Source organism: Harpia harpyja, chromosome 9 (assembly GCF_026419915.1).
Source record: "Harpia harpyja isolate bHarHar1 chromosome 9, bHarHar1 primary haplotype, whole genome shotgun sequence".
In the NCBI taxonomy this organism is placed as follows: domain Eukaryota; kingdom Metazoa; phylum Chordata; class Aves; order Accipitriformes; family Accipitridae; genus Harpia; species Harpia harpyja.
Window position 1 is genome coordinate 41,304,778 of NC_068948.1, and position 27,957 is coordinate 41,332,734.

A 27,957-nucleotide genomic window follows, 5' to 3' on the forward strand; every position below is an offset into this window, starting at 1 on the left:
GGGTAGATTTAGCGTAGATATAAGGAAGACATTTTTTACAATGAGGGTGTTGAAACACTGGCACAGGTTGCCCAGAGAGGTGGTAGATGCCCCATCCCTGAAAACATTCCAGGCCAGGTTGGACGGGGCTCTGAGCAACCTGCTCTAGTTGCAGATGCCCTTGCTCGTGGCAGGGGTCTTGGACTGGATGACCTTTAAAGGTCCCTTCCAACCCATACCAGTCTATGATTCTGTGTCCCCAGAAGGCACCGGCAGGGACATGTGGTAACCCAAAGCCTGGTGTGGCCAGGCACCCCGCTGGCACTGACACAGCCTGGGGAGGAGGACATGGTGGGGCCGTCCCCCCTTTACCAAGAGGCTGGCGAAGGGGCATCTCCCCCAGAACTGCACACAGCGTGGCTGGGTGCTCCCATCCCCTGTCCCGGGGTGGCTCCTGGCAGCTCTGATGGGGTGACTGCGGCCGAGCACTGGCTCTCTCGCCATAGCCGTGGCCGTAAGCCGCTTTATGTGCGGGGCCGCAGGGAAACTTCCCCAGGGCTGTGCCGGGGATGGCACGATGGCGTGTGACTGGGCACGTGGCACACGGGGGGGCCCACGCTGCTGTGGCACAGGGTGCAAGGGACAGACTGGTGCACGTGCATGACTGGTGGCTACACCGGCACCCCCATCCCAGGGGACACGTGGGTGACTGAGGAAACGGGGACAGAGCCAGGGCTGGCCAGCAAAGGGACGTGGCTGGCCACGGTCCCGCCACAAGCCACGTGTCCCTGCAAGGGACCTGGCACCCAGAGGCCAGCGGGCAAGGGACAAGGATGGCACAGCCAGGGCCACGTGCTCGCTGCTGGCATGGGGGCTTAGACCAGGCTGCTCATCTCCTGGTCTCGGCAGTGCCAGGGGGGTTCGTTGGGGTCCCCCGGGGTGAGCAAGAGCTGCAAGGAGCCCCAGCGACACACGTGTGTGTCTGTGCGCGCGTCCGTGTTCCCGTTCCACCCTCCTCCATGCTGGGGCGATACCGGCGGGAGCAGGCGCGTTGGAAGGACACAGAGACAGGGATGCTGAGCCAGCGCTAGTTCAGTGTCGGTGTTTATTCGTGTGACACTCAGGTCAGGGGTACGGGAGCAGGGGACGGGGGGACATGGGGAGAGACATCTGCGGTGGGGGGAGAGCCGCTGCCCCCAGCAGCGGGGAAGAGGGAGGGGGCCGGCGAGGGGCCGCCTAGCACGGGGAAGTCCCGGCGGCGTTAGGAGCACTCGGATCTCTTCAGGCTCTTCTCCACATTGCCGGCCTCGTGCGTGACCTTGCAGGCATAGGTCTCGTGGCTCTTCCAGTCGGCGGCACTCAGCGTCAGGTAGCTGCTGGCCATGTACTGGTTGTTGGTCTGCCGCTGGGGCTGGCTGGTCTCGATGCCGCTGGAGAGGGTACGGCCATCGGCCGTCCAGGTCACCTGCACGGCGCCGGGGTAGAAGTCTCCCAGCAGACACACCAGGGTGGCTTTGCTCTGCGTCGAGAGCTCGTCGGTGGACGGCGGGAAGAGGTGGACGGTGGGCGAGGCCTTGGGCTGGCCTGCGCGGGGAGAGAGGGTGGTGCGGGGTCACGGGGGAGCCTGTGCCCCACCACAGCCCCCTGCCTGCCCGCCCTGCCCGCCCCAGCTGGCACTGCCCAGAAACTCCCCGCTTCCCCCTCAGCTCAGAGTTTGCAACTCTAATGTATTTAGATTTGGGATACATTTTTATATATATATTTTTATATATATATATATATATATATATAAAAATATATATTATATATATTAAATAAATATGTGTAATACACATACACATACATCCCATATATGCTTGTGTATATGTTATATATACTCTATACGTATATATATGTGCACATATACACATTATATATTAAAGATATCTATGTATACAGCTAATATACATCATATATATGTATATTATATATTACATATATAAAATATACAATATACTACATATATAGTATGTATCATTATATAATTATATGTATAATTATATAACATTTATATAATACATATTTATGTATTTATATATTTTTCATACATAAAATACGTATGTTATATATAACATACATATTAATATGTATGTTATATATACACTATATATAACACATATTTATATATATATTTATATTATAAATATACAGAAATATGATGTTATATATACTATATATAACATACATATTTATATATATATTTATATTATAAATATATAGAACAAAATCTCTGGTTAGTTGCCATAAACCCATTTCTTTCCTTTTGTGAGGCAATTTTTTTAAATATCAAAGTTTCAAAGACAAACCATCCTGTTTTCTGCCCAACTCTACTTTCAGACTTGTCTCAGAAAAAGTACAACTAAGAATCACCCGAAAGAAGATGGAGAAAAGATATTTGGTATTTCTGAGGTGGTTCTGCTGCCTCCTCAAATGTACAATGTCTCTATCTCTATTTCAAAATCAGGTGGACTCTGCCATTAAAAACTTTCTGCTGAAGAAATTGTCAAACTACATTTTTCTCGATCTTACGCACCTAGTAATTTGGTTCAGATTGGGATTTTTGGCCAAATTCTTCTATAAAATTACAAAGACAGACAAACATTGTTCCCAGCAGCATTTTCAGCTCAATAATCTCCATTTTTAACAGGGCTTACCTGGACAACGAGCTCTTTAAGATACCCCTGAAAAATTTGGGTTAAGATCCCGGGGACATGCCATTTTAACACAAAGTCGGATGCGACTTCAGCCTGCTCGCGGCCAAGGACGGGCTGCCATTTCACAGCGCCCGCACCCTCGGCTGCGGGACGCCGCAGAGAAGACCCTGTTCCTCACTGAGGGTGACAGACTTAGTCCTCAGGACTAAGACCTGAGGACTTAGACCTTAGACCTTAGACTAACGACTAATTTCTTTAACAAAGACAAAAATTTACTTTCTTAGAGACCTAAACCTAAGTTTCTGAAATAGGCTCCCTGAGACCTCAGACACATTTCCTGGCCAAATTTTAAGATCTTTCAATTGAGAAAATACCCCCCAATCCTCCATGGCACACACCAGAGACCTCCAAGTCCGCAGGGACAAGACACAGCCTGCAACACAGCGCCTAGTGCCCATCTCTGAACTGGCGGCAGACCCCAGCCCAGCGCCAAGTCCGAGAAAAAAACCCCAAATCACCCAAAAATCGACAAACTGTCACAATTTCGCGGTGGGGAAGAAAAGACCGAGAAGAAGTCGGCGACTCACCTAGGACGGTCAACAGGGTCCCGGCCCCGAATACACCACACAGTGATACAGAGCCATGCAAAAACCTCCTGCCTCCTGGCAGGAGCAGTCCTGAACCCATGGGGCTGATGGGACAGAGACGCCGCAATGGACACAGCAGGATGGAGGTGATGGGATGGAGATGCCCCGATGGACACAGCAGGATGAAGGTGATGGGGTAGAGATGCCCCACTGGACACAGCAGGCTAGATGTACGGTGCTGGACGTGTCCCGGTGGATGTGGCAGGACAGAAGTAGCAGGACAGCCATATGGGGACGTCTGTGTGTCCTTGCTGGAGGGGCCATGGGAAAATGGATGGCCTTGGCCCCACCATCCTGCATGGACTGCGTTGGCTGGGCTCTCCAGAGCTGTGGCTGCGTCGTTGGCTGCTCCGGGGACACACTGCTACCCAGGACCGTGCGCCTTGTACTCGTTACAAGCCCATGTCCCTGCCTGTGGTGTGGGGATGTTAATCCCGGCTGAGGAAGGGCTGGTGGTGGCTTTGGGTGCCCCTAAGGTGTGACAGGCAGTGCTTTGCCTCGACCTGCGCTGCTGCCATGCAGGTGACTGTGGGCTGCCCTGGGGGGCACTGGCCACCATCCTGCCACCCCTCAGGCCACACCATGGCTGCAGCTGGGGCAAACAGGGATCACCGGCCATCGGACGGTATGTGTGTGAGTAAATTGCATGAACAAACCATCCATCCATCCTTCCCACTGCCCAGAAACACCAGTGCTGGTGTAGGTGCTGTGGTTTCACGGGGGAACCCCACCTCCCTGAGCTCGTACCACCCTGCAGCCTGGCCCTGCTCTCTGGGGCAAAACCGGACCCCGGTGCAGCTCACGTCCTTACCTGGGCAGGATTTTCGGTGCCTGGCGGGCGGGTGAGCCTCCTTGCAGCAGCTGTGTCAGGGTGCCCTGTGCTGGGGCCACCCGTGGCAGCGGAGCGGTGCAGCCCCAGCTGCCGTCCCACTGCGCCCGCTGCTGCGCTGGAGCTCAGCCCTGCGCTCGGGGGTGGCCATGGGGCGCTGGACCATCCCGCCGAGGGTGGATAAGCACTTCCCTTTGTCACACCTGGCATGTCAGCACCGGCAAAGGCACTGGTGCGGGGTTGGCTCCATTGTGGGGGAGTTCAGGGCCCCCCCGAGCCAACGAAACCCACCGGCCATGCCAGAGGATCAGGCCCCAGAATGCTTGCTGAAGGCACCTATTGCTGCATCAGTGGGTGATAACCAAAGGCCAAATTCACGGGGGGGTTTATTTCTGCCCTAACAGAGCTCAGCGCAGGTCTCAGTGCTTTATGGCCCGCCTGGTTTGGGGGGGCCTCATCTGCAGGCGGAGGGGAGGGCTAGGTGCATCAGCCAGCACTGGGCGCTGCAGAGGAGGAGCCCTGGCCGGCTGCTTTCTCCAACTTAATTTAGCTCCCACCTTTGGTGTGGGAGATCAAGCCAGTGCCCAGGACCAAACTCAGGGCTAGTGCAGCCCCAGTGCCTGAGATGTGCAATGGAATTTGGGGCAGGAGCCCAGGGAAGGAAGGCAGCAGCCAGCTGGGGACACCCGAGGACCAGCTGCAGAGCTTTGCAAGGGAAAATGCACCAACCCAGTGAGCTTAAGATGTGAGAGTGAGCGGTTAAGCTCTCACCGATCGGGGTCATGTTTTGTTGTGGGGTCATGTTTTATTGCAGGGTCGTGATCATATTTGACCAAGGAGGAAGGACTGGCAGATGTGGATGCAGGGCCAACACTACCTCAGGGTTTATTTGGATGATGCCCAGGATGGGGCAGGGCAGATGGGAAGGATTCAGGCACGAAGGAAGGGCCCATAGAGATGGCAGAGACTCGCACAGAAGGAGAGGACAGGGATGGGGCGAGCGGTGAAGCACCGTGCTGGGGAGTGTGATGCTCGAGGGCCAGGGTGGTCCAATCCCCAGTGGGGTTAGGAGCACTCAGATCTAGTCAGGACCTTTTTGATGGTGCTAGTCTCATGCGTGACCTTGCAGGCGTAGGTCTTGCAGCTCCTCCAGTCGGCGGCACTCAGCGTCAGGTAGCTGCTGGCCATGTACTGGTTGTTGGTCTGCCGCTGGGGACGGCTGGTCTCGATGCCACTGGAGAGGGTACGGCCATCGGCCGTCCAGGTCACCTGCATGGCGCCGGGGTAGAAGTCTCCCAGCAGACACACCAGGGTGGCTTTGCTCTGCGTCGAGAGCTCGTCGGTGGACGGCGGGAAGAGGTGGACGGTGGGGGGGGCCTTGGGCTGGCCTGCGAGGGGAGAGAAGGTGGTGCGGGGAGGTGGATGTGGAAGGAGGAAGGTCTTTAAAGTGTGGACACGGCTGTACCCATGGGGTTTTGGTCCCGGCTAGTGTCTTTCAGTACAGCTCCTACCACCAGCAAAGGAGCTAATAGCTCAAGGTCTCTGCGGTCAGCTTATTTTCTTAATATTCAGCCTAGCAATCTAAAAACACTGCCCTGGAGGTAAGAGGCCCCAGCTGTCTGGAGGACACCCAGCATGCGTGCCTGCAGGATTCCCCGTCACCAGCATCCCACAGCTCGGCCCTGTGCCACGCACGTGTGCAGCTGTAGCCAAGACTCAGCTATGCTGCTTTTTGGAGGCTGAAGAGGCAGCGATCCTTCTGCGTGCCATTGGGAAATGAAGAGGCAGCCTTGTTCTCAGCCAGCGAGCCCAACCCATCTGCTCAGACTTGAAGCCTTCCACTTCAACCCCCTATATATTTCCTCATCATACCATAAAGCATACCCGGGAGCTTCTCCTTAGGAGAAAGAGAAATGTTAAGAAATTTCTGTTTCATAAACTCCAATATAATCTGGCTGTCTGGCAAATATATGGATATACTTTTACCCAGTAACTCCTGCACTCAGACAAGTTGAACGAGACCCACAGGATCAGTAGAGGGTGTGCAGATTTGAAAGCACCAGAAATGTTTTGCAAGCAGCAAAGCTCAATTAGCCCATAAAACCTTGTTTCCTCCTGTCAAGGAAAGGCATGTGAATATGTTTCAGTGCAGTTAGACAGATGGAGGACACGCTACCATAACCAAATAAAGAAGTTGAAGAAAGAAAAAAACCAACACCACAAACCCCAGAAAGAGCCTGTACAGCCCCCGGCACTGGGAAGACCATGCGTGAGCATTGGACTGACTTACTGAGGACGGTCACCTGGGTCCCACTGCCAAAGAAATAAACTCAGTGACACATTGCTGCACAGAAGGAGCCCGAGCAGCTGCTTATGCTCAGCCAGCAGCCCCTGCGCCCCGTCAACATGGTGAGGAGGCAGCCGGGCTCCCAGCCACTGATGCAGCTTGTGTGGTGCTGCTTGCTGGGGATGATGGAGTAGGGATGGTATTTGTGCATCCTCCCCCCGACCCGTCTCTCCCAAGGGATATCCAGCAGCTCTGCCACCGTTGGCCAAGGTCTTGGCTGAAATCGCCTGTCAGTCTCCCTCCAAACAACTCCCATATAAAATGCTCGTTGACTCACAAGTTTTGGTGAAGGTCCCCCTCAGTTTGGGCCAGTCTGCCTTTGGTGGCCTTAGGATCAGTCCCACCTTGTCCCTGGGGAGGGAGGTGGCAGCTCACCAGGTCCAGCTTCGCCCCATTTGAGCACTGCAGCATTCCTCCCCGGGCCGCTCCGTGCAGAGATGCCAGAGATGCGCCGAGCGTGGGCAGCGTGGCCTGGGCTATGGGCAAGCCGGGGCCAGGGGGGGGTGCAAGGAGCATGAAGTAAAGGGGGAATGAGAGCAACAGGTTCCAGTCCACGCGTGTGCCGAGGGGGAACACGTGTTACTGCCAGGGTGAGCGCAGTGGAGGGCAGGCAGCCCGTGTGCTGCCTGTCCTGCCCTGGGCACCCTCCTGCCTTCGGGAGCTGAGATGGAAGGTGCCGGAGCAGCCTTCAGCACCAAGTGGAGCACTTAAACCCATCTCACCTGGTTCTGCCAAGGTGGTGGATGCTTCCCAAGGCACCGGGGGTGGAGGATGGTGCTGCTCCACCAGCTAAGCCAGCTCCGGAGCAGCAGGGAGGAGCAGCACGGACAGAAGGGGATGGCAGACATCATATATTTTCCTTGCACAGGAGACAGGGAAACCGCAGGTTTGTTCCAAGCACCCTGCCAGCGGTATCCCCTACCCACCCAGGAACTCAGCTTTCCGCAGAGCTGCCCGGGCCCATTTTGCATTCCCCAGGCTTCTACTCCTGGTAGTGCCCTAATCGTCCCTGCCTTCACAGCCCTTGGAGCCACAGCCCTCAGGTGAGCGCTCCCAGGAGCATCTGCCAAGGGCCAAGGTTTGCGAAGGGGGTTGGAGAGGAGGCATCAAAGGCTGTTGGTAAAGAGGAAGAGCTGGGACTAGCAGAAAAAAGCATGCAAGGGATGCGGGTGCCTACATACAGCTGCAATAGCCAAGGCAAAAGTGAGCCAGGATGGGTTTCAGCTAAGACCGATTAACTTCAAATTCCCCAGGGAAGGCTTGGCTGCTGCTTTGTGAAGTATTGTTCCAGCGTGGTGCCAATCTCACAGGGCACCGGGTGCTTGGCTCAGAGCAAACAGGCTCTTGGAGCACTGAATTTCAATAGCGCCAACTTAAATTGAACTTGAAAATATTCAAATGCTGTGGTTTGTGCAAGTGGTTCTAGAAAGAGGCAGTCAGTGAACCTCCTGAGTCACTAGAAAATAAATGATGCTTCAAAGATTTTGTGGTTTGAGGCACTTTCTGTTTCAGAGGTTTGGTTTGCCTCCGGATAGGCTTATGCATTGGTGCAAAGACTGAAACTAGCAAAAAAAAAAAAAAAATCACTGAAATTGTCTGTGCAAAGCATTTAGCTGAAGCCAATGCCATCTACTGTGGATGACCAGTTTGTGAGCATTTCTCAGACTTTGATGGGGTTTCGGTTCCATTTTAGGGGACAACAATAAAGGGAGAACAACCTACAGCTTGAAAGTCCAGCTCTTCTCCTTGGAGGGAGGTATGGAGGAGAACTGATGCCGTGCTGGATGTACCAGGGGTGTTGGTCCTTCAGCACCTACCTGGCACGTGGCCTCGGCAGAAGAGGGGGCAGGTAAGGGGGTGCTAGTCACAGGGAAGGCACTGGGGAGGCTAACCATGGCTGCTGTGTCCCAGCTGCCAGGGCTGAGAAACGGAGGCGACGCCAGGCACTCTCCGCTGCTGCCACGTGGCTCAACCAGACGTGCCTGGAAGCAAACAAGAAGGGAAAGGGTAGGATGTGCCAAGCAGCCTTGCAGCATAAACCATCCTGAAACTGCCCTGGCATGGCTTGTGCAAACACCTACCCCCAGAAATCGCTTCCTTTATGGGCTGAAATCGGCAATGGCTGGGGGGAGCTGGTGCCCAGTGCGCCAGGGCTCCTGGCGCAGCTGGGCTGGGAGGAGGACAGGGGGACACCTGGCAGGGCTCTGGGTGCCGGCCAGGGAGCACAGGGGACCTTGGACTCGCAGTGTGGGGCAGGGACAAGGCTGCTGGCCATCATCCCCTCCTCAAATGCCCAGGGACAGGCACAGACCTGTGGCTCTAAGGGACGGCTCAGCCGGTACACCAGGGACAGCCACTTGCAGGGCCATGGCGGGGACCTGCCCCACCATCAGATGGGGACAGCACAGACTTCTAACTGGCTCCTGCAATGGTGGGAAGTTTTTGTATCACTTCCCCATTGCCCTGTGTCACCGTGGGAGCATTGCTGCTGCTACTGCCATGGCCACCACAGTAATAGAAAGCCTCGTCCTCGTCTTGGACCCCAGTGACAGTTAATGTGCTGGTCGTGCCGGACTTGGATGCGGAGAATCGTGAAGGGATGCCCGAGGGTCTGTTGTCATTCCAGTAGATGACAGTGACAGGGGGACCACCAGGTGCCTTCTGCTGGTACCAGCCAATAGAACTGTTGACATTAAACCCAGAGCAGGTGATCCTGACAGTTTGTCCCAGGTTCACTGACACGGAGAGCGGCTGAGTCAGATCTGCTTGGACCAGGGAACCTGGAGAGGGAGAGGAAAAGACAGGGGTCAGCCAGTACCCCAGGAGCACAGCCCTCCCCGGGCAGTGGGACGGGGCCACTGTGCCCAAAAGCCCCAGCCGAGCGCAGTGAGTCTGGCCATGGCACCTGAGCTGTGGGCGAGCACCGCAAGGAGGAGAGGGGCCCAGGCCATGGTGCAATCCCACCAGCTCTGCGTCCCACAACGATGGGGCTCTTTCGCTGACTCCAGCTCCCTTTTAAGCCCCTGCCTGCCTGGGGCACGGCCCCTCCATGCAAATCTCATCCTGCGCTCATGGCCGGATCCTGCCCGCGCCTCTCTCCCCACCTCCCTCCCCGTTGCACAGGGATCGCGGCTGCCATCAGCAGCCTCGTGCCGAGCCCAAGAGCGGCTGCGCCCATGGGAAATGCCCCCCGACCCCGACGCCTCCCTGTCCCCTACGATGCCAGCCCCAGGGTGGCCGGTGCACAGAGAGCACGACGGGCACGGGCAGGGCAGGGCTGCAGGGGGGCTGTCTCCTTGCAGGCAGCATGGAGGGGCCCCCCTGGAGCAGAGCACGTGCCCCATGGCAGGAGCCGCCTACGGGCACACGTGCTGCTCCAGCTCCGCATCCAAACAGCAGCAGTGGTGGCAGCAGCAGCAGTCGGCACCCGAGGGGCCCTGGGGCAGCAGTGGGTTTGCATCTCACTTACTTTCCCAGTGCTGGGAGTCACCATGACCCTGATCAGCACTGGTGTCCCAGCCAGCACAGTAAGAGACAGCCTCTGGCTTGGCTTGGACCCCAGCAATGGGTAATGTGGCCGTGGAGAGTGGCGCGTTCCCAAGTGCTGTACATACCCTCCCCAAATGACAGGAGACGGGCACAGACCTGGGGCTCCAAGGGACGGCCAAGCCGGGACTCCAGCCACAGCCACCTGCAGGGCCACAGGGCAGGGCCATGGTGGAGACCTGCCCCACCATCAAACAGGAACAGCGGAGACTCCTAACTGACTCCTGCAACGGTGGGAGGTTTTTGATTCACTTCCCCATTGCTCTGTGTCACCGTGGGACCATTGTTGCTGCCGTCGTAGCCACCACAGTAATAGACAGCCTCGTCCTCGGCTTGGACCCCAGTGATGGTTAACATGGCTGTGGAGCCAGACTTGGATCCGGAGAATCGTGAAGGGATGCCCGAGGGTCTCTGGTTGTCGTAGTAGATGACAGTGACAGGGGTGCTGCCAGGAACCTTCTGCTGGTACCAGCCAACATAACTGCTGCTGCTAACCCCGGAGCAGGTGATCTGGACGGTTTGTCCCACGTTCGCTGACACGGAGGGTGGCTGAGTCAGCGCTGCCTGGACCAGGGAACCTGGAGAGGGAGAGGAGAGAGGGGAGAAGACGGGGGTCAGCCAGTGCCCCACCAGCACAGCCCTCCACGGGTGCTGGACGGGGCCCCTGTGCCCGAAGGCCCCTGCCGAGCGCGGCGAGTCTGGCCATGGCACCTGAGCTGTGGGCGAGCACCGCGAGGAGGAGAGGGGCCCAGGCCATGGTGCAATCCCACCAGCTCCGTGTCCCCACGACGATGGGGCTCCTTTGTGGACCCCAGCTCCCTTTTAAGCCCCTGCCTGCCTGGGGCACGGCCCCTCCATGCAAATCTGATCCCGCGCTCATGGCCGGATCCTGCCCGCGCCTCTCTCCCCACCTCCCTCCCCGTTGCCTGCCCAGCCCCACCACCCCAGATGCAGCGGGGCTTGTCCCCAGGCACAGAGCAGAGACACGTCCCAGCTCAGAGTCCGAAACACGCCAACACGGACCTGCTGTCCCCAGCCTGGGCCAAGCAGCCGCAGGGCCAAAGGGTGCAGGAGAGCTGGGCTGCTGGGGGCAAGGGGAGACTGGGGGGGCGGGGCAGCTCTCACAGCTCCCAGGACTGGGACTGGGGCAACACCAACCCCCAGTACTTCCCACCCCACTTTCAGCATCTTTCCCTCCTACGGCTGTCCCAGGCTTCTAAGGAACCCTCTTGCTCTGCTGCCTTCCTGCCCTGGCTCTTCCCCTGCCGGCCCAGGACTATTGCTCAAGGCCTTTGCTCTTCCCAGGCACCCCTTCCCCAGCACAACGGGAATCGTGTGGCATTGAGCCCTGGGGCTCCAGCAAAGCCTCCCCATGAGCTGGTAACAAGGCCAAAGGGCCGGCGCTGGGCAAACGCAGCCAGGACCAGGGCAGCCCAGGGGCTCTGCTTGCAGCCATCGGGGCAGACGTTGGCCAGCCCTGCTCCAACCCAGGGCACAGGGATCGCGGCTGCCATCGGCAGCCTCGTGCCCAGCCCAAGAGCGGCTGCGCCCACGGGAAATGCCCCCCGACCCCGACGCCTCCCTGTCCCCTACGATGCCAGCCCCAGGGTGGCCGGTGCACAGAGAGCACGACGGGCACGGGCAGGGCAGGGCTGCAGGGGGGCTGTCTCCTTGCAGGCAGCATGGAGGGGCCCCCCTGGAGCAGAGCACGTGCCCCATGGCAGGAGCCGCCTACGGGCACACGTGCTGCTCCAGCTCCGCATCCAAACAGCAGCAGTGGTGGCAGCAGCAGCAGTCGGCACCCGAGGGGCCCTGGGGCAGCAGTGGGTTTGCATCTCACTTACTTCCCCAGTGCTGGGAGTCACCATGACCCTGATCAGCACTGGTGTCCCAGCCAGCACAGTAAGAAACAGCCTCTGGCTTGGCTTGGACTCCAGCAATGGTTAATGTGGCCGTGGAGAGTGGCACATTCCCAAGTGCTGTACATACCCTCCCCAAATGACAGGAGACGGGCACAGACCTGGGGCTCCAAGGGACGGCCAAGCCGGGACTCCAGCCACAGCCACCTGCAGGGCCACAGGGCAGGGCCATGGTGGAGACCTGCCCCACCATCAAACAGGAACAGCGGAGACTCCTAACTGACTCCTGCAACGGTGGGAGGTTTTTGATTCACTTCCCCATTGCTCTGTGTCACCGTGGGACCATTGTTGCTGCTGTCGTCGCTACCACAGTAATAGACAGCCTCGTCCTCGGCTTGGACCCCAGTGATGGTTAACGTGGCTGTGGAGCCAGACAAGGATCCGGAGAATCGTGAAGGGATGCCTGAGGGTCTCTGGTTGTCATTGTAGATCACAGTGACAGGGGTGCTGCCAGGAACCTTCTGCTGGTACCAGCCAACATAACTGCTGCTGCTAACCCCGGAGCAGGTGATCTGGACGGTTTGTCCCAGGTTCGCTGACACGGAGGGTGGCTGAGTCAGCGCTGCCTGGACCAGGGAACCTGGAGAGGGAGAGGAGAGAGGGGAGAAGACGGGGGTCAGCCAGTGCCCCACCAGCACAGCCCTCCACGGGTGCTGGACGGGGCCCCTGTGCCCGAAGGCCCCTGCCGAGCGCGGCGAGTCTGGCCATGGCACCTGAGCTGTGGGCGAGCACCGCGAGGAGGAGAGGGGCCCAGGCCATGGTGCAATCCCACCAGCTCCGTGTCCCCACGACGATGGGGCTCCTTTGCGGACCCCAGCTCCCTTTTAAGCCCCTGCCTGCCTGGGGCACGGCCCCTCCATGCAAATCTGATCCCGCGCTCATGGCCGGATCCTGCCCGCGCCTCTCTCCCCACCTCCCTCCCCGTTGCCTGCCCAGCCCCACCACCCCAGATGCAGCGGGGCTTGTCTCCAGGCACAGAGCAGAGACACGTCCCAGCTCAGAGTCCGAAACACGCCAACACGGACCTGCTGTCCCCAGCCTGGGCCGAGCGGCCGCAGGGCCAAAGGGTGCAGGAGAGCTGGGCTGCTGGGGGCAAGGGGAGACTGGGGGGGCGGGCAGCTCTCACAGCTCCCAGGACTGGGACTGGGGCAACACCAACCCCCAGTACTTCCCACCCCACTTTCAGCATCTTTCCCTCCTACGGCTGTCCCAGGCTTCTAAGGAACCCTCTTGCTCTGCTGCCTTCCTGCCCTGGCTCTTCCCCTGCTGGCCCAGGACAACCGCTCAAGGCCTTTGCTCTTCCCAGGCACCCCTTCCCCAGCACAACGGGAATCGTGTGGCATTGAGCCCTGGGGCTCCAGCAAAGCCTCCCCATGAGCTGGTAACAAGGCCAAAGGGCCGGCGCTGGGCAAATGCAGCCAGGACCAGGGCAGCCCAGGGGCTCTGCTTGCAGCCATCGGGGCAGACGCTGGCCAACCCTGCTCCGACCCAGGGCACAGGGATCGCGGCTGCCATCGGCAGCCTCGTGCCCAGCCCAAGAGCGGCTGCGCCCACGGGAAATGCCCCCCGACCCCGACGCCTCCCTGTCCCCTACGATGCCAGCCCCAGGGTGGCCGGTGCACAGAGAGCACGACGGGCACGGGCAGGGCAGGGCTGCAGGGGGTCTGTCTCCTTGCAGGCAGCATGGAGGGGCCCCCCTGGAGCAGAGCACGTGCCCCATGGCAGGAGCCGCCTACGGGCACACGTGCTGCTCCAGCTCCGCATCCAAACAGCAGCAGTGGTGGCAGCAGCAGCAGTCGGCACCCGAGGGGCCCTGGGGCAGCAGTGGGTTTGCATCTCACTTACTTCTCCAGTGCTGGGAGTCACCATGACCCTGATCAGCACTGGTGTCCCAGCCAGCACAGTAAGAGACAGCCTCTGGCTTGGCTTGGACCCCAGCAATGGTTAATGTGGCCGTGGAGAGTGGCGCGTTCCCAAGTGCTGTATGTACTCTCCCCAAATGACAGGAGACAGGCACAGACCTGGGGCTCCAAGGGACGGCCAAGCCGGGACTCCAGCCACAGCCACCTGCAGGGCCACAGGGCAGGGCCATGGTGGAGACCTGCCCCACCATCAAACAGGAACAGCGGAGACTCCTAACTGACTCCTGCAACGGTGGGAGGTTTTTGATTCACTTCCCCATTGCTCTGTGTCACCGTGGGACCATTGTAGCTGCTGTCGTAGCTACCACAGTAATAGACAGCCTCATCCTCGGCTTGGACCCCAGTGATGGTTAACGTGGCTGTGGAGCCAGACAAGGATCCGGAGAATCGTGAAGGGATGCCTGAGGGTCTCTTGTCATTCCAGTAGATCACAGTGACGGGGGCACTGCCAGGAACCTTCTGCTGGTACCAGCCATAGTAGCTGCTACCCCCGGAGCAGGTGATCTGGATGTTTTGTCCCGGATTCACTGACACGGAGGGTGGCTGAGTCAGCGCTGCCTGGACCAGGGAACCTGGAGAGGGAGAGGAGAGAGGGGAGAAGACGGGGGTCAGCCAGTGCCCCACCAGCACAGCCCTCCACGGGTGCTGGACGGGGCCCCTGTGCCCGAAGGCCCCAGCCGAGCGCGGCGAGTCTGGCCATGGCACCTGAGCTGTGGGCGAGCACCGCGAGGAGGAGAGGGGCCCAGGCCATGGTGCAATCCCACCAGCTCCGTGTCCCCACGACGATGGGGCTCCTTTGTGGACCCCAGCTCCCTTTTAAGCCCCTGCCTGCCTGGGGCACGGCCCCTCCATGCAAATCTGATCCCGCGCTCATGGCCGGATCCTGCCCGCGCCTCTCTCCCCACCTCCCTCCCTGTTGGCCGCCCAGCCCCACCACCCCAGATGCAGCGGGGCTTGTCCCCAGGCACAGAGCAGAGACACGTCCCAGCTCAGAGTCCGAAACACGCCAACACGGACCTGCTGTCCCCAGCCTGGGCCAAGCAGCCGCAGGGCCAAAGGGTGCAGGAGAGCTGGGCTGCTGGGGGCAAGGGGAGACTGGGGGGGCGGGCAGCTCTTGCAGCTCCAACATCCCCCCCAGGGGTTGTGGGGCGCAGACGAGCTGTTGCCCATGCCAGGGCTGGAAGGAGAAGTGCTTGCCCAGGCTATTGTCACTGGGGTCGAATTTTGGGGTCCAGCTGGGCCTAGCTAGGCTCTCCCATGGGGAGAAGCTGGGAAAAGGCAGGAGTAAAGGCCTCATTTCCATACCTCTAAGGTCCTCAGCTGAACATTATCTGTGACTGAGGAGCACCCAGGACCTTAAAGTTGAGCAGGCGAGGGAACTGGGGCCAGGAGTGGGGCTTACTGGGGAGCATACAGTAGCTCTCCCCCGCTGATGACCACAGGGTGCTTGGTGCAGCCCTGCCCATGCCCTCCTTGTCGAACCCATGGCGCATGGCCCCCCACCCCACCGTCCCGGGCATAGAGCGGGGGGGATAAGGCCTCCCGGGACCCAGCTGCCCATTCGGCAGCACCCAACACCACAAACGCAGGCCCTGTGGGGCCAGCACCCCTACCCAAAGCCTGGCTCCATCACACCCCCCGCCGTTATCCCCTGCCCTGTCACACTCATGGGGATTCAGGACATGTCACTGCTGAAAACAAGCAGCACCTCATGACATGGAGGATGTGGCACCTTTGTTCCCAGCTGTAGCCCCTGTCCCTGAGTCCTGCAGCAGGATGAAGACAGGGTCAGGGTGCTGGGCAGCCCCTCGCTGTCCTGGGGCCACGGTAGGGCATTGCCCAGGGCCACGGACTGCCTGGGGGGCCAGAGGTGCTGGGGGGCTCCTGCACAGGCTGAGCATGAGCCCAACGGGCCGGCACTGGGCAAACACAGCCGACGCTGGAGTAGCCCGCGGGCTCCTCTTGCGGCACAACAGAGCAGACCCCGCCAGGGCTTGAAGGCAAAGCTTTGGTCCAGCTCCCCGGCCCATGGCACGTTCCCACCTCTCGGTGCTGGGGCCGCAGTTTCGGCTGAACCCCCCTGGGGTGCTGCCCTGGGGGCTCCGGGGGCAGCTGGGCTGGGAGGAGGGCAGGGAGGCACCCAGCAGGGCCCTGGGTGCCAGCCAGGGAGCACGGGGGGAACTGGGCCCTGCAGCATGGGGCAGGGTTGCTGGGGGCCATCGCAGCTTTTCTTTCCCGAGAGGGTGGTCAAACACTGCAACAGGCTTCCTAGAGAGCTGGACGATGCCCCAAGCCTGTCAGTGTTCGAGGGGCATTCGTACAATGCCCTTAACAACAGGCTTCAACTTTTAGTCAGCCCTGCAGTGGTCAGGCAGTGGAACTAGATGATCGCTGTAAGTCTATTCCAACCAAAATATTCCATTCTACCTTATCCTATCCTGTCCTGTCCTGTCTTATCCTGTCCCCTGTCCTCCCCAAATGACAGGGGATGGGCACAGACCTGGGGCTCTAAGGGATGGCCAATCCAGGACACTAGGCACAGCCACCTGTAGCACAGGGCAGGGCCATGGTGGTGACCTGCCCCACCATCAAACAGGGACAGCAGAGAATTCTAACTGGCTCCTGTGATGGCAGGAGGTTTTTGTGTCACTTCCCCATTGCCCTGTCTCCCCATTGTAGCTGCTGTCCTCGCCACCACAGTAATAGACAGCCTCGTCCTCGGCTTGGACCCCAGTGATGGTTAACGTGCCTGTGGAGCCAGACTTGGATCCGGAGAATCGTGAAGGGATGTCTGAGGGTCTCTGGTTGTCACTGTAGATGACAGTGACAGGGGCACTGCCAGGAACCTTCTGCTGGTACCAGCCAACACCATAGCTGCTGCTAACCCCGGAGCAGGTGATCTGGACGGTTTGTCCCAGGTTCGCTGACACGGAGGGTGGCTGAGTCAGCGCTGCCTGGACCAGGGAACCTGGAGAGGGAGAGGAGAGAGGGGAGAAGACGGGGGTCAGCCAGTGCCCCACCAGCACAGCCCTTCCCTGGCAGCAGAGTGGGGAATTCCAAAGTCAGAGGGGAACAGAAGTGGACATGATCACAGGGAAATTTGGGGAGCAGAGCCCAGCCCAACATATTGCAGCACAGAGGCAGCTCTGGCAGCAGCAGGAGGATGTGGTCAGCAGCAGCAAGAGCCCGTGGGGTGGCAGACAATGTCACACTGTGAACTTTGAAGGGACCGGGACAATGGTCCCCAGCCACAAAGTCACCTCCAGTTCTCTGGGACACAAAAGGGAGCACATTCATGGCCATGGTGGTGCAGAGGGGACAGGAACCTGCCTCAGCCCCACAGCCACAACTCTGCTCAGCCAGGAGGCAGAAGGGCAGAAAACCTTCCCCTGATTTAAGAGTCTGTGTCTCATGTCCTATTACTTGTTGTCACCAGACACCATAGCTGCTGCTGCTGTCTGCGCTACCACAGTAATAGACAGCCTCGTCCTCGGCTTGGACCCCAGTGATGGTTAACGTGGCTGTGGAGCCAGATGTAGATCCAGAGAATCGCGAAGGGATGTCTGAGGGTCTCTTGTTGCTGCTATAGATCACAGTGACAGGGCCACTGCCAGGAACCTTCTGCTGATACCAGCCAACACTGTAGCTGCTGCTAGCCCCGGAGCAGGTGATCTGGAGGGTTTGTCCCACGTTCGCTGACACGGAGGGTGGCTGAGTCAGCGCTGCCTGGACCAGGGAACCTGGAGAGGGAGAGGAGAGAGGGGAGAAGACGGGGGTCAGCCAGTGCCCCACCAGCACAGCCCTTCCCAGGCAGCAGGACGGGGATGGGACCCCTGAGCTCAAAGGCCCCGCATGGGTGCAGCGAGTCTGGCTGTGGCACATGAGCCATGGGCAAGCAGCGTAAAGAAGAGAGGGGCTCAGGCCATGGCACGATCCCGCCAGTCCGCATCCCCACACTGACTGGGTGGTGCCGTGGACCCCAACTCCCTTTTAAGCCCCCACCTGCCCAGGCACGGCCCCTCCATGCCAATGTGGCCCCGCAATGTTCCCTGGCAGCTCCGGTCCCAGTGATCCCCCTGCCCACTGCAGGCACGTCTCTGGCCCACCAAAGACACCAAGATCACGCTGGGCTGTCTGCTCCGTGGGCCACTCAGCTGGGAAAACCAGGTCCTGCTTCGCACCAGGGCACCACAACCGGGTTTCTCTCAGGATCCATAAGACCATGACCGCTGGACCGGGGTGTCCAGGCAAATGCTCCTCAACTCTGCTTTTGGCAAAAACAACCTCAGCCGAGACACGTGCCGAGGGACGGCAGGACCGCTTTTCTACCCTGCCTTGCTGAAGCATCCTCTGCAGCCACCTTTGCCCGGCCCGCGACCCTGGCATCACCCACCCACCCTTAGAGCATCCCTCTGCGGCAGCACAGCTCCTCCAGCTGCGCTCCCCTTCCCCTCCCGCTTCTCCGCAGGGCTCCGCACCCGCGGCCGGCCCAGCACCGCACCAGCACCACCACTGCAGGCCCATGCTCCGAGACGTCCCTGGCCGGGGGCCACGATGCCTCCAGCACCGCAGACGCTCCCACTTCTCAGCAGCACCGCGGGGACGAGGAGCAGTGCTCCGGCCTCTGCTACCTGTGGAGCATGAGGGCAAACGCCCAGCTCCGCACACCGGCGCAGAGCTCTCCACACCGCTCTTCCCAGACCTGCCTCTGCCTTTCCGTGCTGCCCTAAGCAGGAGGTGGGATGAGTCTGCCGAAGCAGAGTCCTTGGGCATCTCTGACAGAGCCCGAAATGTTTCAGGGCCGTGTCTCGGGAAGAAAACTGCAGCTTCCTGTCCTCCCTCGCAGCCCCCTCACACCAAATGCCAGACCCCCTTCACCTCTTAGAAGCATAATGAACGGGACCCACACGCCCAAAGAAAGGAATTTATTATTCTATGCCTGTTGTTTTACAGAAGAGCTTCGGTGCCAAGCTACCACCACCCTCTGTGATTCCCTTAGGCCAGGAACACAGCAGCTCCTCCTTAGACACAGGGTATTTTCCACAGGCCTCTTAATCAGCAGTTGCTTCTGCTTCACCTGCGGGTTGGGAACCAAGACTAACGTTTTCTCACAAGCTCACGAGCAGTAGAGCGATGCGGCTGCTCTACAGCCCAACACGCCGCAGCAGCAGCACCCCCCCGTGGCCTGCCTCCCCTTCGACTTCACCGGAGAGAGAAGGAATGCACGGCGGGGAGAAGCCAACGAGCAGGCCTGAACGTCATTCAGTACTTCTTGAAGTCCATTCTTTCTACTTTCACATCACCCTCAATTAGTTGGTATACATAAGTCACAACTGTGGAAGCCTGGATGTCCATCAGCACAAACGAAGGGATGATGTTCCTGGAAAGAAAACATACTTTGTCAACCTTTCCAGTTAGCTCACACTTCTTGCTCTTACAGACCTTCTGCTTATGTATTCTAATACATTGCCAAGGGCTGCAGGGATCTGGGAAACACTGCAGTTTGCAGGTACTGACAACAGCGTCTCAGGCAGAGTTACACTCAGCCTACAACAGCCCTCGAGGCTACTCAACAGCCTACGTCGTGTCAGGCTCAGGCATTTAAGCCGACACTGCCTCCAGAAGCCCGATTTCCTGCCAAATATTAGCACGCGGCCTCTGGGAAGACACCAGAAAGCAAAACGCCTTCAAGAAGCTGCTGCAACTCACCCCTCTCTGGGCCCAGGAGGCAGCCCCAGACACTCCAGTGCTGGGCTGCCATGCCCAACACGTGGGCCAAGTCAAACCCTGGGAGCAGGGGAGCCCCGCTGCGTACCCCGGGAAGGGAGAGGGCTGGCCTTCTGGCGAGAAGGCTACCCAACAGTAAATGAATACACAGCACCCGCGCCAACATCACATTTTGCAGGCAGGAGCAGCGGGCCGCACCACAGGTCTGCGCTACCAGAAGCTGTGTCACGTCCACATCCTCCAGCACCACCGTCACGATCGCTGCCACCCACGCACAGCGGACAGTAACAGTCGACCCAGACCACCCACCATGGCCATCCAGCGGGGCAGCTGGGTGCTGATCAGCCCGGCCGTCCTGGGCAGCACAGTAATAGACAGCCTCGTCCTCGGCTTGGACCCCAGTGATGGTTAACGTGCCTGTGGAGCCAGACTGGGTTCCAGAGAATCGTGAAGGGATGTCCGACGGTCTCTGGTTGTTCCTGTAGATCACAGTGATAGGGGCACTGCCAGGAACCTTCTGCTGGTACCAGCCGTAATAAGCATAGCTGCTCCCAGAGCAGGTGATCTGGACGTTTTGTCCCACGTTCGCTGACACGGAGGGTGGCTGAGTCAGCGCTGCCTGGACCAGGGAACCTGGAGAGGGAGAGGGGAGAGGGAGAGGGGAGAGGGGAGAAGACGGGGGTCAGCCAGTGCCCCACTAGCACAGCCCTCCCGGACCGGCAGGATGGGGATGGGACCCCTGTGCTCAAAGACCCTGGCTGGGTGCAGTGAGTCTGGCCGTGGCACATGAGCCGTGGGCGAGCACCGCACGGAGGAGAGGGAGAAGGCCAGCCACGCATCAGGTACCCAGGTGGAAGGTCCCAAAATATTCTATTCTATTCTATTCTATTCTATTCTATTCTATTCTGTCCTGTCCTGTCCTGTCCTGTCCTGTCCTATCCCCTCTCCTCCCCAAATGACAGGGGATGGGCACAGACCTGGGGCTCTAAGGGATGGCCAATCCAGGACACTGGGCACAGCCACCTGTAGCAAGGGCAGGGCCATGGTGGTGACCTGCCCCACCATCAAACAGGGACAGCAGAGACTTCTAACTGGCTCCTGTGATGGCAGGAGGTTTTTGTATCACTTCCCCATTGCCCTGTCTCCCCATTGTAGCTGCTGTCGTAGGCACCACAGTAATAGACAGCCTCGTCCTCGGCTTGGACCCCAGTGATGGTTAATGTGCTTGTTGAGCCAGACTTGGATCCAGAGAATCGTGAAGGGATGTCTGAGGGTCTCTGGTTGTTGCTGTAGATCACAGTGACAGGGCCACTGCCAGGAACCTTCTGCTGATGCCAGCTGTAGTAACCATAGCTGCTCCCGGAGCAGGTGATCTGGACGGTTTGTCCCACGTTCGCTGACACGGAGGGTGGCTGAGTCAGCGCTGCCTGGACCAGGGAACCTGGAGAGGGAGAGGAGAGAGGGGAGAAGATGGGGGTCAGCCAGTGCCCCACCAGCACAGCCTTCCCCAGGCAGCAGGGTGGGGAACGCCAAAGTCAGAGGAGAACAGAAGCGGACACGATCACAGGGAAATTTAAGGAGCAGGGCCCAGCCCAACATATTCCAGCACAGAGGCAGCTCTGGCAGCAGCAGCAGGACGTGGTCAGCAGCAGCAAGAGCCCGTGGGGTGGCAGACAATGTCACACTGTGAACTTCGAAGGGACCATGGCAATGGTCCCCAGCCACAAAGTCACATCCAGTCCTCTGGCACACAAAAGGGATGACATTGACAACCATGGTGGTGCAGAGGGGACAGGAACCTGCCTCAGCCCCACAGCCACAGCTCTGCTTGTCCAGGAGGAGAGGAGCAGAAAACCTTCCCCTGATTTAGGGTCTGTGTCTCATGTCCTATTACTTGTTGTCACCAGACACCATAGCTGCTGCTGCCGTCGTAGCCACCACAGTAATAGACAGCCTCGTCCTCGGCTTGGACCCCAGTGATGGTTAACGTGCCTGTGGAGCCAGAATTGGATCCGGAGAATCGTGAAGGGATGTCTGAGGGTCTCTTGTTGTTAGTATAGATCACAGTGACGGGGGCACTGCCAGGAACCTTCTGCTGGTACCAGCCATAGCTGTAGCTGCTCCCGGAGCAGGTGATCTGGACGGTTTGTCCCACGTTCGCTGACACGGAGGGTGGCTGAGTCAGCGCTGCCTGGACCAGGGAACCTGGAGTGGGAGAGGAGAGAGGGGAGAAGACGGGGGTCAGCCAGTGCCCCACCAGCACAGCCCTCCACGGGTGTCGGATGGGGCCCCTGTGCCCAAAAGCCATGGTACTACTGAGGAAACCAGAGTCCCTGGGGCACTGCGAGGAGAACGTGCAGAACCAGCAGGACGGAGCTGCCAGCAGCGAGAGGCAGCAGGGCAGGTGACAAGGCAATGCCATGCCTTTTGTAGGGACAGGCACGAGGTGTCCACAGCTCCAGAGTCACCTCCCGCTCCGTGAGGCACAACTGGGAGGACATTTACAGCCGTGGCCATGCAGAGGGGACACAAACCTGGCCCAGCCCCACAGCCCGGCTCAGCCATGAAGGAGAAGGGCAGAAAACCCCCATTTTTAACTCCTCTATAGCTCACTTCCACATCTCTTTGTCACTGTAACAGCATAACTGCTGCTGTCCCAGCCAAAACAGTAATAGACAGCCTCATCCTCGACTTGGAAAACAGTGACGGTTAATGTGCTGGTCGTGCCAGATTTGGATGCAGAGAAGGGATGTCTGAGGGTCTATTGTCATTCCAGTAGATGACAGTAACAGGGGGACTGCCAGGTGCCTTCTGCTGGTACCAGCCAATAGAACTGTTGATGTTAAACCCGGAGCAGATGATCCTGATGGTTTGTCCCAGAATCACTGACATGGAGAGTGGCTGAGTCATCACTGCCTGGACCAGGGAACCTGGTGATGAGAGGAAAGCAGATGAGGGTCAGCCAGTGCCCCACCAGCACAGCCCTCCACGGGCAGCAGGGTGGGGAACGCCAAAGTCAGAGCACAACAGAACCAGACACGATCACAAGGAAATTTGGGGAGCAGAGCCCAGCCCAACATATTGCAGCACAGAGGCAGCTCTGGCAGCAGCAGCAGGACGTGGTCAGCAGCAGCAAGAGCCCGTGGGGTGGCAGACAGTGTCACACTGTGAACTTTGAAGGGACCGGGACAATGGTCCCCAGCCACAAAGTCACCTCCAGTTCTCTGGGACACAAAAGGGAGCACATTCACTGCCATGGTCGTGCAGAGAGGACGGAACCTGCCTCAGCCCCACAGCCACAGCTCCCCTCGGCCAGGAGGTAGAAGGACAGAAAACCTTCCCCTGATTTAGGAGTTAGTCTCTCATGTCCTATTACTTCTTGTCACCAGACACCATAGCTGCTGCTGCTGTCCCAGTTACCACAGTAATAGAGAGCCTCGTCCTCAGCTTGGACCCCAGTGATGGTTAACGTGGCTGTGGAGCCAGATGTAGATCCAGAGAATCACGAAGGGATGTCTGAGGGTCTGTTGCTGTAAGCATAGATGACAGTGACACTGCCAGGTGTATTCTGCTGGTACCAACCAACATAACCATAACCGCTGCTGCTGCTAACCCGGAGCAGGTGATCTGGACAGTTTGTCCCGGGTTCGCTGACACCGAGGGTGGCTGAGTGTATTGGCTTTGTGTGGCAAGGTTTTGGTAGCAGGTGGGGTTACAGGGGTGGTTTCTGTAAGAAGCTGCTGGAAGCTTCCACTGTGTCTGACAGAGCCAATACCACTCAGCTCTAAGACGGACCCGCTGCCAGCCAAGGCCGAGCCAATCAGCGATAGTGGTAACGCCTCTGTGATAACATTTTTAAGAAGGGAAAATGTTGTTGGGACAGACAGAAACGGCAGCCGGAGAGAGGAGTGAGAACATGTGAGAGAAACAACCCTGCAGACACCAAGGTCGGTGAAGAAGGAGGGGGAGGAGATGCTCCAGGCGCCAGAGCAGACATTCCCCTGCAGCCCGTGGGGAAGCCCATGGTGAGGCAGGCTGTCCCCCTGCAGTCCATGGAGGTCCACGGTGGAGCAGATATCCACCTGCAGCCCGTGGAGGACCCCACGCCGGAGCAGGTGGGTTCCCGAAGGAGGCTGTGACCCCGTGGGAACCCCGCGCTGGAGCAGGCTCCTGGCAGGACCTGCGGATCTGTGGAGAGAGGAGCCCACGGAGCAGGTTTTCTGGAAGGACTTGTGACCCCGTGGGGGACCCACGCTGGAGCAGTGAGCTCCTGAACGACTGCACGCTGTGGAAAGGACCCACGCTGGAGCAGTTGGTGAAGAACTGCGGCCCGTGGGAAGGACCCACTTTGGAGAAGTTCGTGGAGGACTGTCTCCTGTGGGAGGGACCCCACGCTGGAGCAGGGGAAGAGTGTGATGAGTCCTCCCCCTGAGGAGGATGAAGCGGCAGAAAATAACGTGTGATGAACTGACCATAAACCCCATCCCCGTCCCCCTGTGCTGCTGGGAGGGGTTGGTAGAGAATCCGGGAGTGAAGTTGTGCCCGGGACGCAGGGAGGGGTAGAGGGAAGGTGTTTTGAGATTTGGTTTTATTTCTCATTTCCCTACTCTTGTTGATTTGTAATAAATTGAGTTAATTTTCCCCAAGCTGAGTCTGTTTTGCCCGTGACGGTAACTGGTGAGTTGATCTCTCCTGTCCTTATCTCGACCCACAAGCCCTTTGTTATATTTTCTCTCCCCTGTCCAGCTGAGGAAGGGGAGTGATAGAGCGACTTTGGTGGGCACCTGGCATCCAGCCAGCGTCAACCCACCACACTGAGTCAGCACAGCCTGGACCAGGGAATCTGGGCTGAAAACCTACCTCTGATTTAGGAGTCTGTGTCTCATGTCCTATTACTTCTTGTCACCAGACACCATAGGTGCTGCTGCTGTCCAAGCTACCACAGTAATAGACAGCCTCATCCTCGGCTTGGACCCCAGTGATGGTTAACGTGCCTGTGGAGCCAGATGTAGATCCGGAGAATCGTGAACGGATGTCCGAGGGTCTCTTGTTGTTTTCGTAGTTGACAGTGACAGGGCCACTGCCAGGAACCTTCTGCTGGAACCAGCCAACATCATCGCTAGCCCCAGAGCAGGTGATCTGGACGGTTTGTCCCACGTTCGCTGACACTGAGGGTGGCTGAGTCAGCGCTGCCTGGACCAGGGAACCTGGAGAGGAGAGGAGAGAGAGGAGAAGATGGGGGTCAGTCAGTGCCCCACTAGCACAGCCCTCCCGGACCGGCAGGATGGGGATGGGGATGGGACCCCTGTGCTCAAAGATCCTGGATGGGTGCAGTGAGTATGGCTGTGGCACATGAGCCATGGGCAAGCACCGCGCGGAGGAGAGGGAGGCGGCCAGCCCACGCATCAGGTACCCAGGTGGAAGGTCCCAAACTATAATATAATATTCTATTCTACTCTATTCTATTCTGTTCTGTTCTGTTCTGTTCTATTCTATTCTATTCTATTCTATTCTATCGTATCCTATCCTATCCTATCCTATCCTATCCTACCCTGTCCTGTCCTGTCCTATCCCCTCTCCTCCCCAAATGACAGGGGATGGGCACAGACCTGGGGCTCTAAGGGATGGCCAATCCAGGACACTGGGCACAGCCACCTGTAGCACAGGGCAGGGCCATGGTGGTGACCTGCCCCACCATCAAACGGGGACAGCAGAGAATTCTAACTGGCTCCTGTGATGGCAGGAGGTTTTTGTGTCACTTCCCCATTGCCCTGTCTCCCCATTGCTGCTGCTGTCCTCGCCACCACAGTAATAGACAGCCTCGTCCTCGGCTTGGACCCCAGTGATGGTTAACGTGCCTGTGGAGCCAGACTTGGATCCGGAGAATCGTGAAGGGATGCCCGAGGGTCTCTGGTTGTCATTGTAGATCACAGTGACAGGGGTGCTGCCAGGAACCTTCTGCTGGTACCAGCCAACACCATAGCTGCTGCTAACCCCGGAGCAGGTGATCTGGACGGTTTGTCCCAGGTTCGCTGACACGGAGGGTGGCTGAGTCAGCGCTGCCTGGACCAGGGAACCTGGAGAGGGAGAGGAGAGAGGGGAGAAGACGGGGGTCAGCCAGTGCCCCACCAGCACAGCCCTTCCCGGGCAGTGGGGGACAGAGCCTGTGCCCAACAACCCTGATGCCCCAGAGGGACCCACAGCCCCACAGCCAGAGCTGAAGACTAGAGACCCATGGCCCTGCCAGGAAAGCTGGTAGCAGCAGGGACGTGGAACACCAGCCTCTGAGGGAAAGGGTCCTGGTCACAGCTACAGAAACTTCTGGGGAGCAGAGCCCAGCCTGGCGCAGAGCAACCCAGCAGACGCAACTCCAGCAGCAGCAGGAGGATGGGGCTGCCAGGAGCAAAAGGCAGCAGGGCTGGGGATGAGGCAATGCCATTTCTGTTACAGGGATGGGGAAAAGGAACCCTCAGCCCGAGAGTCACCTCCTGTGCCTTGGGACATGGAAGCGGGGACATTCACAGTCGTGTCCTTGGACAGGGCACAGGAACCTCTGCTCTGCTCCACAGCCACAACTCTGCTTGGCCATGAGGAACAAGGGCTGAAAATCTTCCTCTTCGATGCTGGGCTCTGCGTCTCACGTCCCCATTACTCAGTGCCTTCATAAACGTGATCAGCACTGCTGCCGTCGTAGCCACCACAGTAATAGACAGCCTCGTCCTCGGCTTGGACCCCAGTGATGGTTAACGTGCCTGTGGAGCCAGACTTGGATCCAGAGAATCGTGAAGGGATGTCTGAGGGTCTCTTGTCGTTGTAGTAGATCACAGTGACAGGGGTGCTGCCAGGAACCTTCTGCTGGTACCAGCCAACACCACCACTGCTGCTACCCCCGGAGCAGGTGATCTGGACGGTTTGTCCCACGTTCGCTGACACGGAGGGTGGCTGAGTCAGCGCTGCCTGGACCAGGGAACCTGGAGTGGGAGAGGAGAGAGGGGAGAAGACGGGGGTCAGCCAGTGCCCCACAAGCACAGCCCTCACCTGATGGGTAGTGGTAGGACAGCAGAGACACCTAACTGGTCCCCGCAATGGTGGGAGGTTTCTGTATCACTTTCCCATTGCTCTGTGCCACCATGGGATCATAACTGCTGTTGCCGCCGTAGCCACCATAGTAATAGACAGCCTCATCCTTGGCTTGGACCCCAGTGATAGTTAATGTGGCCGTGGAGCCGGACCAGGATCCAATGAACCGCGAAGGGATGCCCGAGGGTCTCTTGTTGCTGCTATAGATGACAGTGACAGGGCCACTGCCAGGTACCTTCTGCTGGTGCCAGCCATAATAACCATAAGCTTCTCCCAGAGCAGGTGATCTGGACGGTTTGTCCCACGTTCGCTGACACCGAACCATGGAGACCAGAGATGGGGGGCTGCCTGGGCAGGGGTTATGAGCTCCACCAGGGCCTTTCCAAGATCTACAAGCTCTTCAGAAGGGATAGGCAAGGTAGAAGAGGTGGTGGGGTGGCTCTCTATGTTTGTTAGGGAATATTTTGACTGTACAGAGCTACACAATTCTGATGACAAGGTGGAGTGCTTATGGGTGAGGATGAGAGGGAAAGCCAAGAAGGCAGATATTGTGCTGGGAGTCTGTTATAGACCACCCGACCAGGTTGAAGAGACAGATGAATCATTTTACAAGCGGCTGGCAGTAGTCTCAGAATCGTGTGCCCTTGTCCTCGTGGGGGACTTTAACTTTCCAGATGTCTGCTGGAAATACGACACAGCAGTGAGTAAACAATCTAGGAGGTTCCTGGAGTGTGTGGAAGATAACTTCCTGACACAGCTGGTGGGTGAGCCAACCAGGGGAGGAGCCTTGCTAGATCTGTTGTTTACGAACAGGGAAGGACCGGTGGGAGGTGTGATGGTTGGAGGCCGTCTTGGGCTTAGCGACCATGAAATGATAGAATTCTCAATTCTTGGTGAGGCAAGGAAGGTGGTCAGCAAAACCATCGCTATGGACTTCCGGAGGGCAAACTTTGGCCTCTTCGAGGCACTGGTTGAGAGAGTCCCTTGGGAGACGGTCCTGAAGGGCAAAGGGGTGCAGGAGGGATGGACATTCTTTAAGAAGGAAATCTTAATGGCTCAGGACCAGGCTATTCCCACATGCCGAAAGTCGAGCCGCCGAGGAAAACGACCGGCCTGGCTGAACGGGGAGCTTTGGCTAGGAGTCAAGAAAAAAAGGAGAGTTTATCATCTCTGGAAGAAAGGGCGGGCAACTTGGGAGGAGTACAGGGATCTTGTTAGATCATACAGAGAGAAAATTAGAAAGGCAAAAGCTCAGCTAGAACTAAATC

At 58.3% G+C, this 27,957-nt stretch overlaps 4 protein-coding genes and 2 gene segments (V, D, J or C); all 6 read right to left on the minus strand.

Moving 5' to 3' along the window:
- Positions 1-1,053: 1,053 nt before the first annotated feature.
- Positions 1,054-14,665, minus strand: LOC128145586 (immunoglobulin lambda-1 light chain-like). Its single transcript, XM_052795892.1, has 5 exons — positions 14,588-14,665; positions 14,164-14,454; positions 10,326-10,619; positions 3,260-3,301; positions 1,054-1,563 (listed from the first exon to the last, which is right to left on the minus strand). The coding sequence occupies exons 1-5, from the start codon at positions 14,631-14,633 to the stop codon at positions 1,241-1,243; spliced, it is 996 nt and encodes a 331-aa protein (XP_052651852.1). The 5' UTR covers positions 14,634-14,665; the 3' UTR covers positions 1,054-1,240.
- Positions 5,214-8,864, minus strand: LOC128145442 (Ig lambda chain C region-like). The segment is given in 3 exon segments: positions 5,214-5,588; positions 6,871-6,971; positions 8,807-8,864. Coding segments are annotated over 3 exon segments (534 nt in total).
- A 1,805-nt stretch (positions 14,666-16,470) lies between the features above and the next one.
- Positions 16,471-17,614, minus strand: LOC128146541 (immunoglobulin lambda-1 light chain-like; the record flags this gene model as incomplete). Its single annotated transcript, XM_052797972.1, has 2 exons — positions 16,471-16,845; positions 17,321-17,614. Coding segments are annotated over 2 exons (669 nt in total), but the record flags the coding sequence as incomplete, so codon positions are not given.
- Positions 17,615-18,792: 1,178 nt separating this feature from the next.
- Positions 18,793-21,138, minus strand: LOC128146542 (immunoglobulin lambda-1 light chain-like; the record flags this gene model as incomplete). The annotated part of the gene is made up of 3 exons (XM_052797974.1): positions 18,793-19,262; positions 19,919-20,247; positions 20,693-21,138. Coding segments are annotated over 3 exons (801 nt in total), but the record flags the coding sequence as incomplete, so codon positions are not given.
- Positions 21,139-21,509: 371 nt separating this feature from the next.
- Positions 21,510-21,809, minus strand: LOC128146543 (Ig lambda chain V-1 region-like; the record flags this gene model as incomplete). The annotated part of the segment is given in 1 exon segment: positions 21,510-21,809. A coding segment is annotated over 1 exon segment (300 nt), but the record flags the coding sequence as incomplete, so codon positions are not given.
- Positions 21,810-26,108: 4,299 nt separating this feature from the next.
- LOC128146544 (immunoglobulin lambda-1 light chain-like) lies at positions 26,109-27,014 on the minus strand. The gene is made up of 2 exons (XM_052797975.1): positions 26,684-27,014; positions 26,109-26,577 (listed from the first exon to the last, which is right to left on the minus strand). Exons 1-2 carry the CDS (start codon positions 27,012-27,014, stop codon positions 26,258-26,260), a joined length of 651 nt encoding a protein of 216 aa, XP_052653935.1. The 3' UTR covers positions 26,109-26,257.
- Positions 27,015-27,957: the final 943 nt, after the last annotated feature.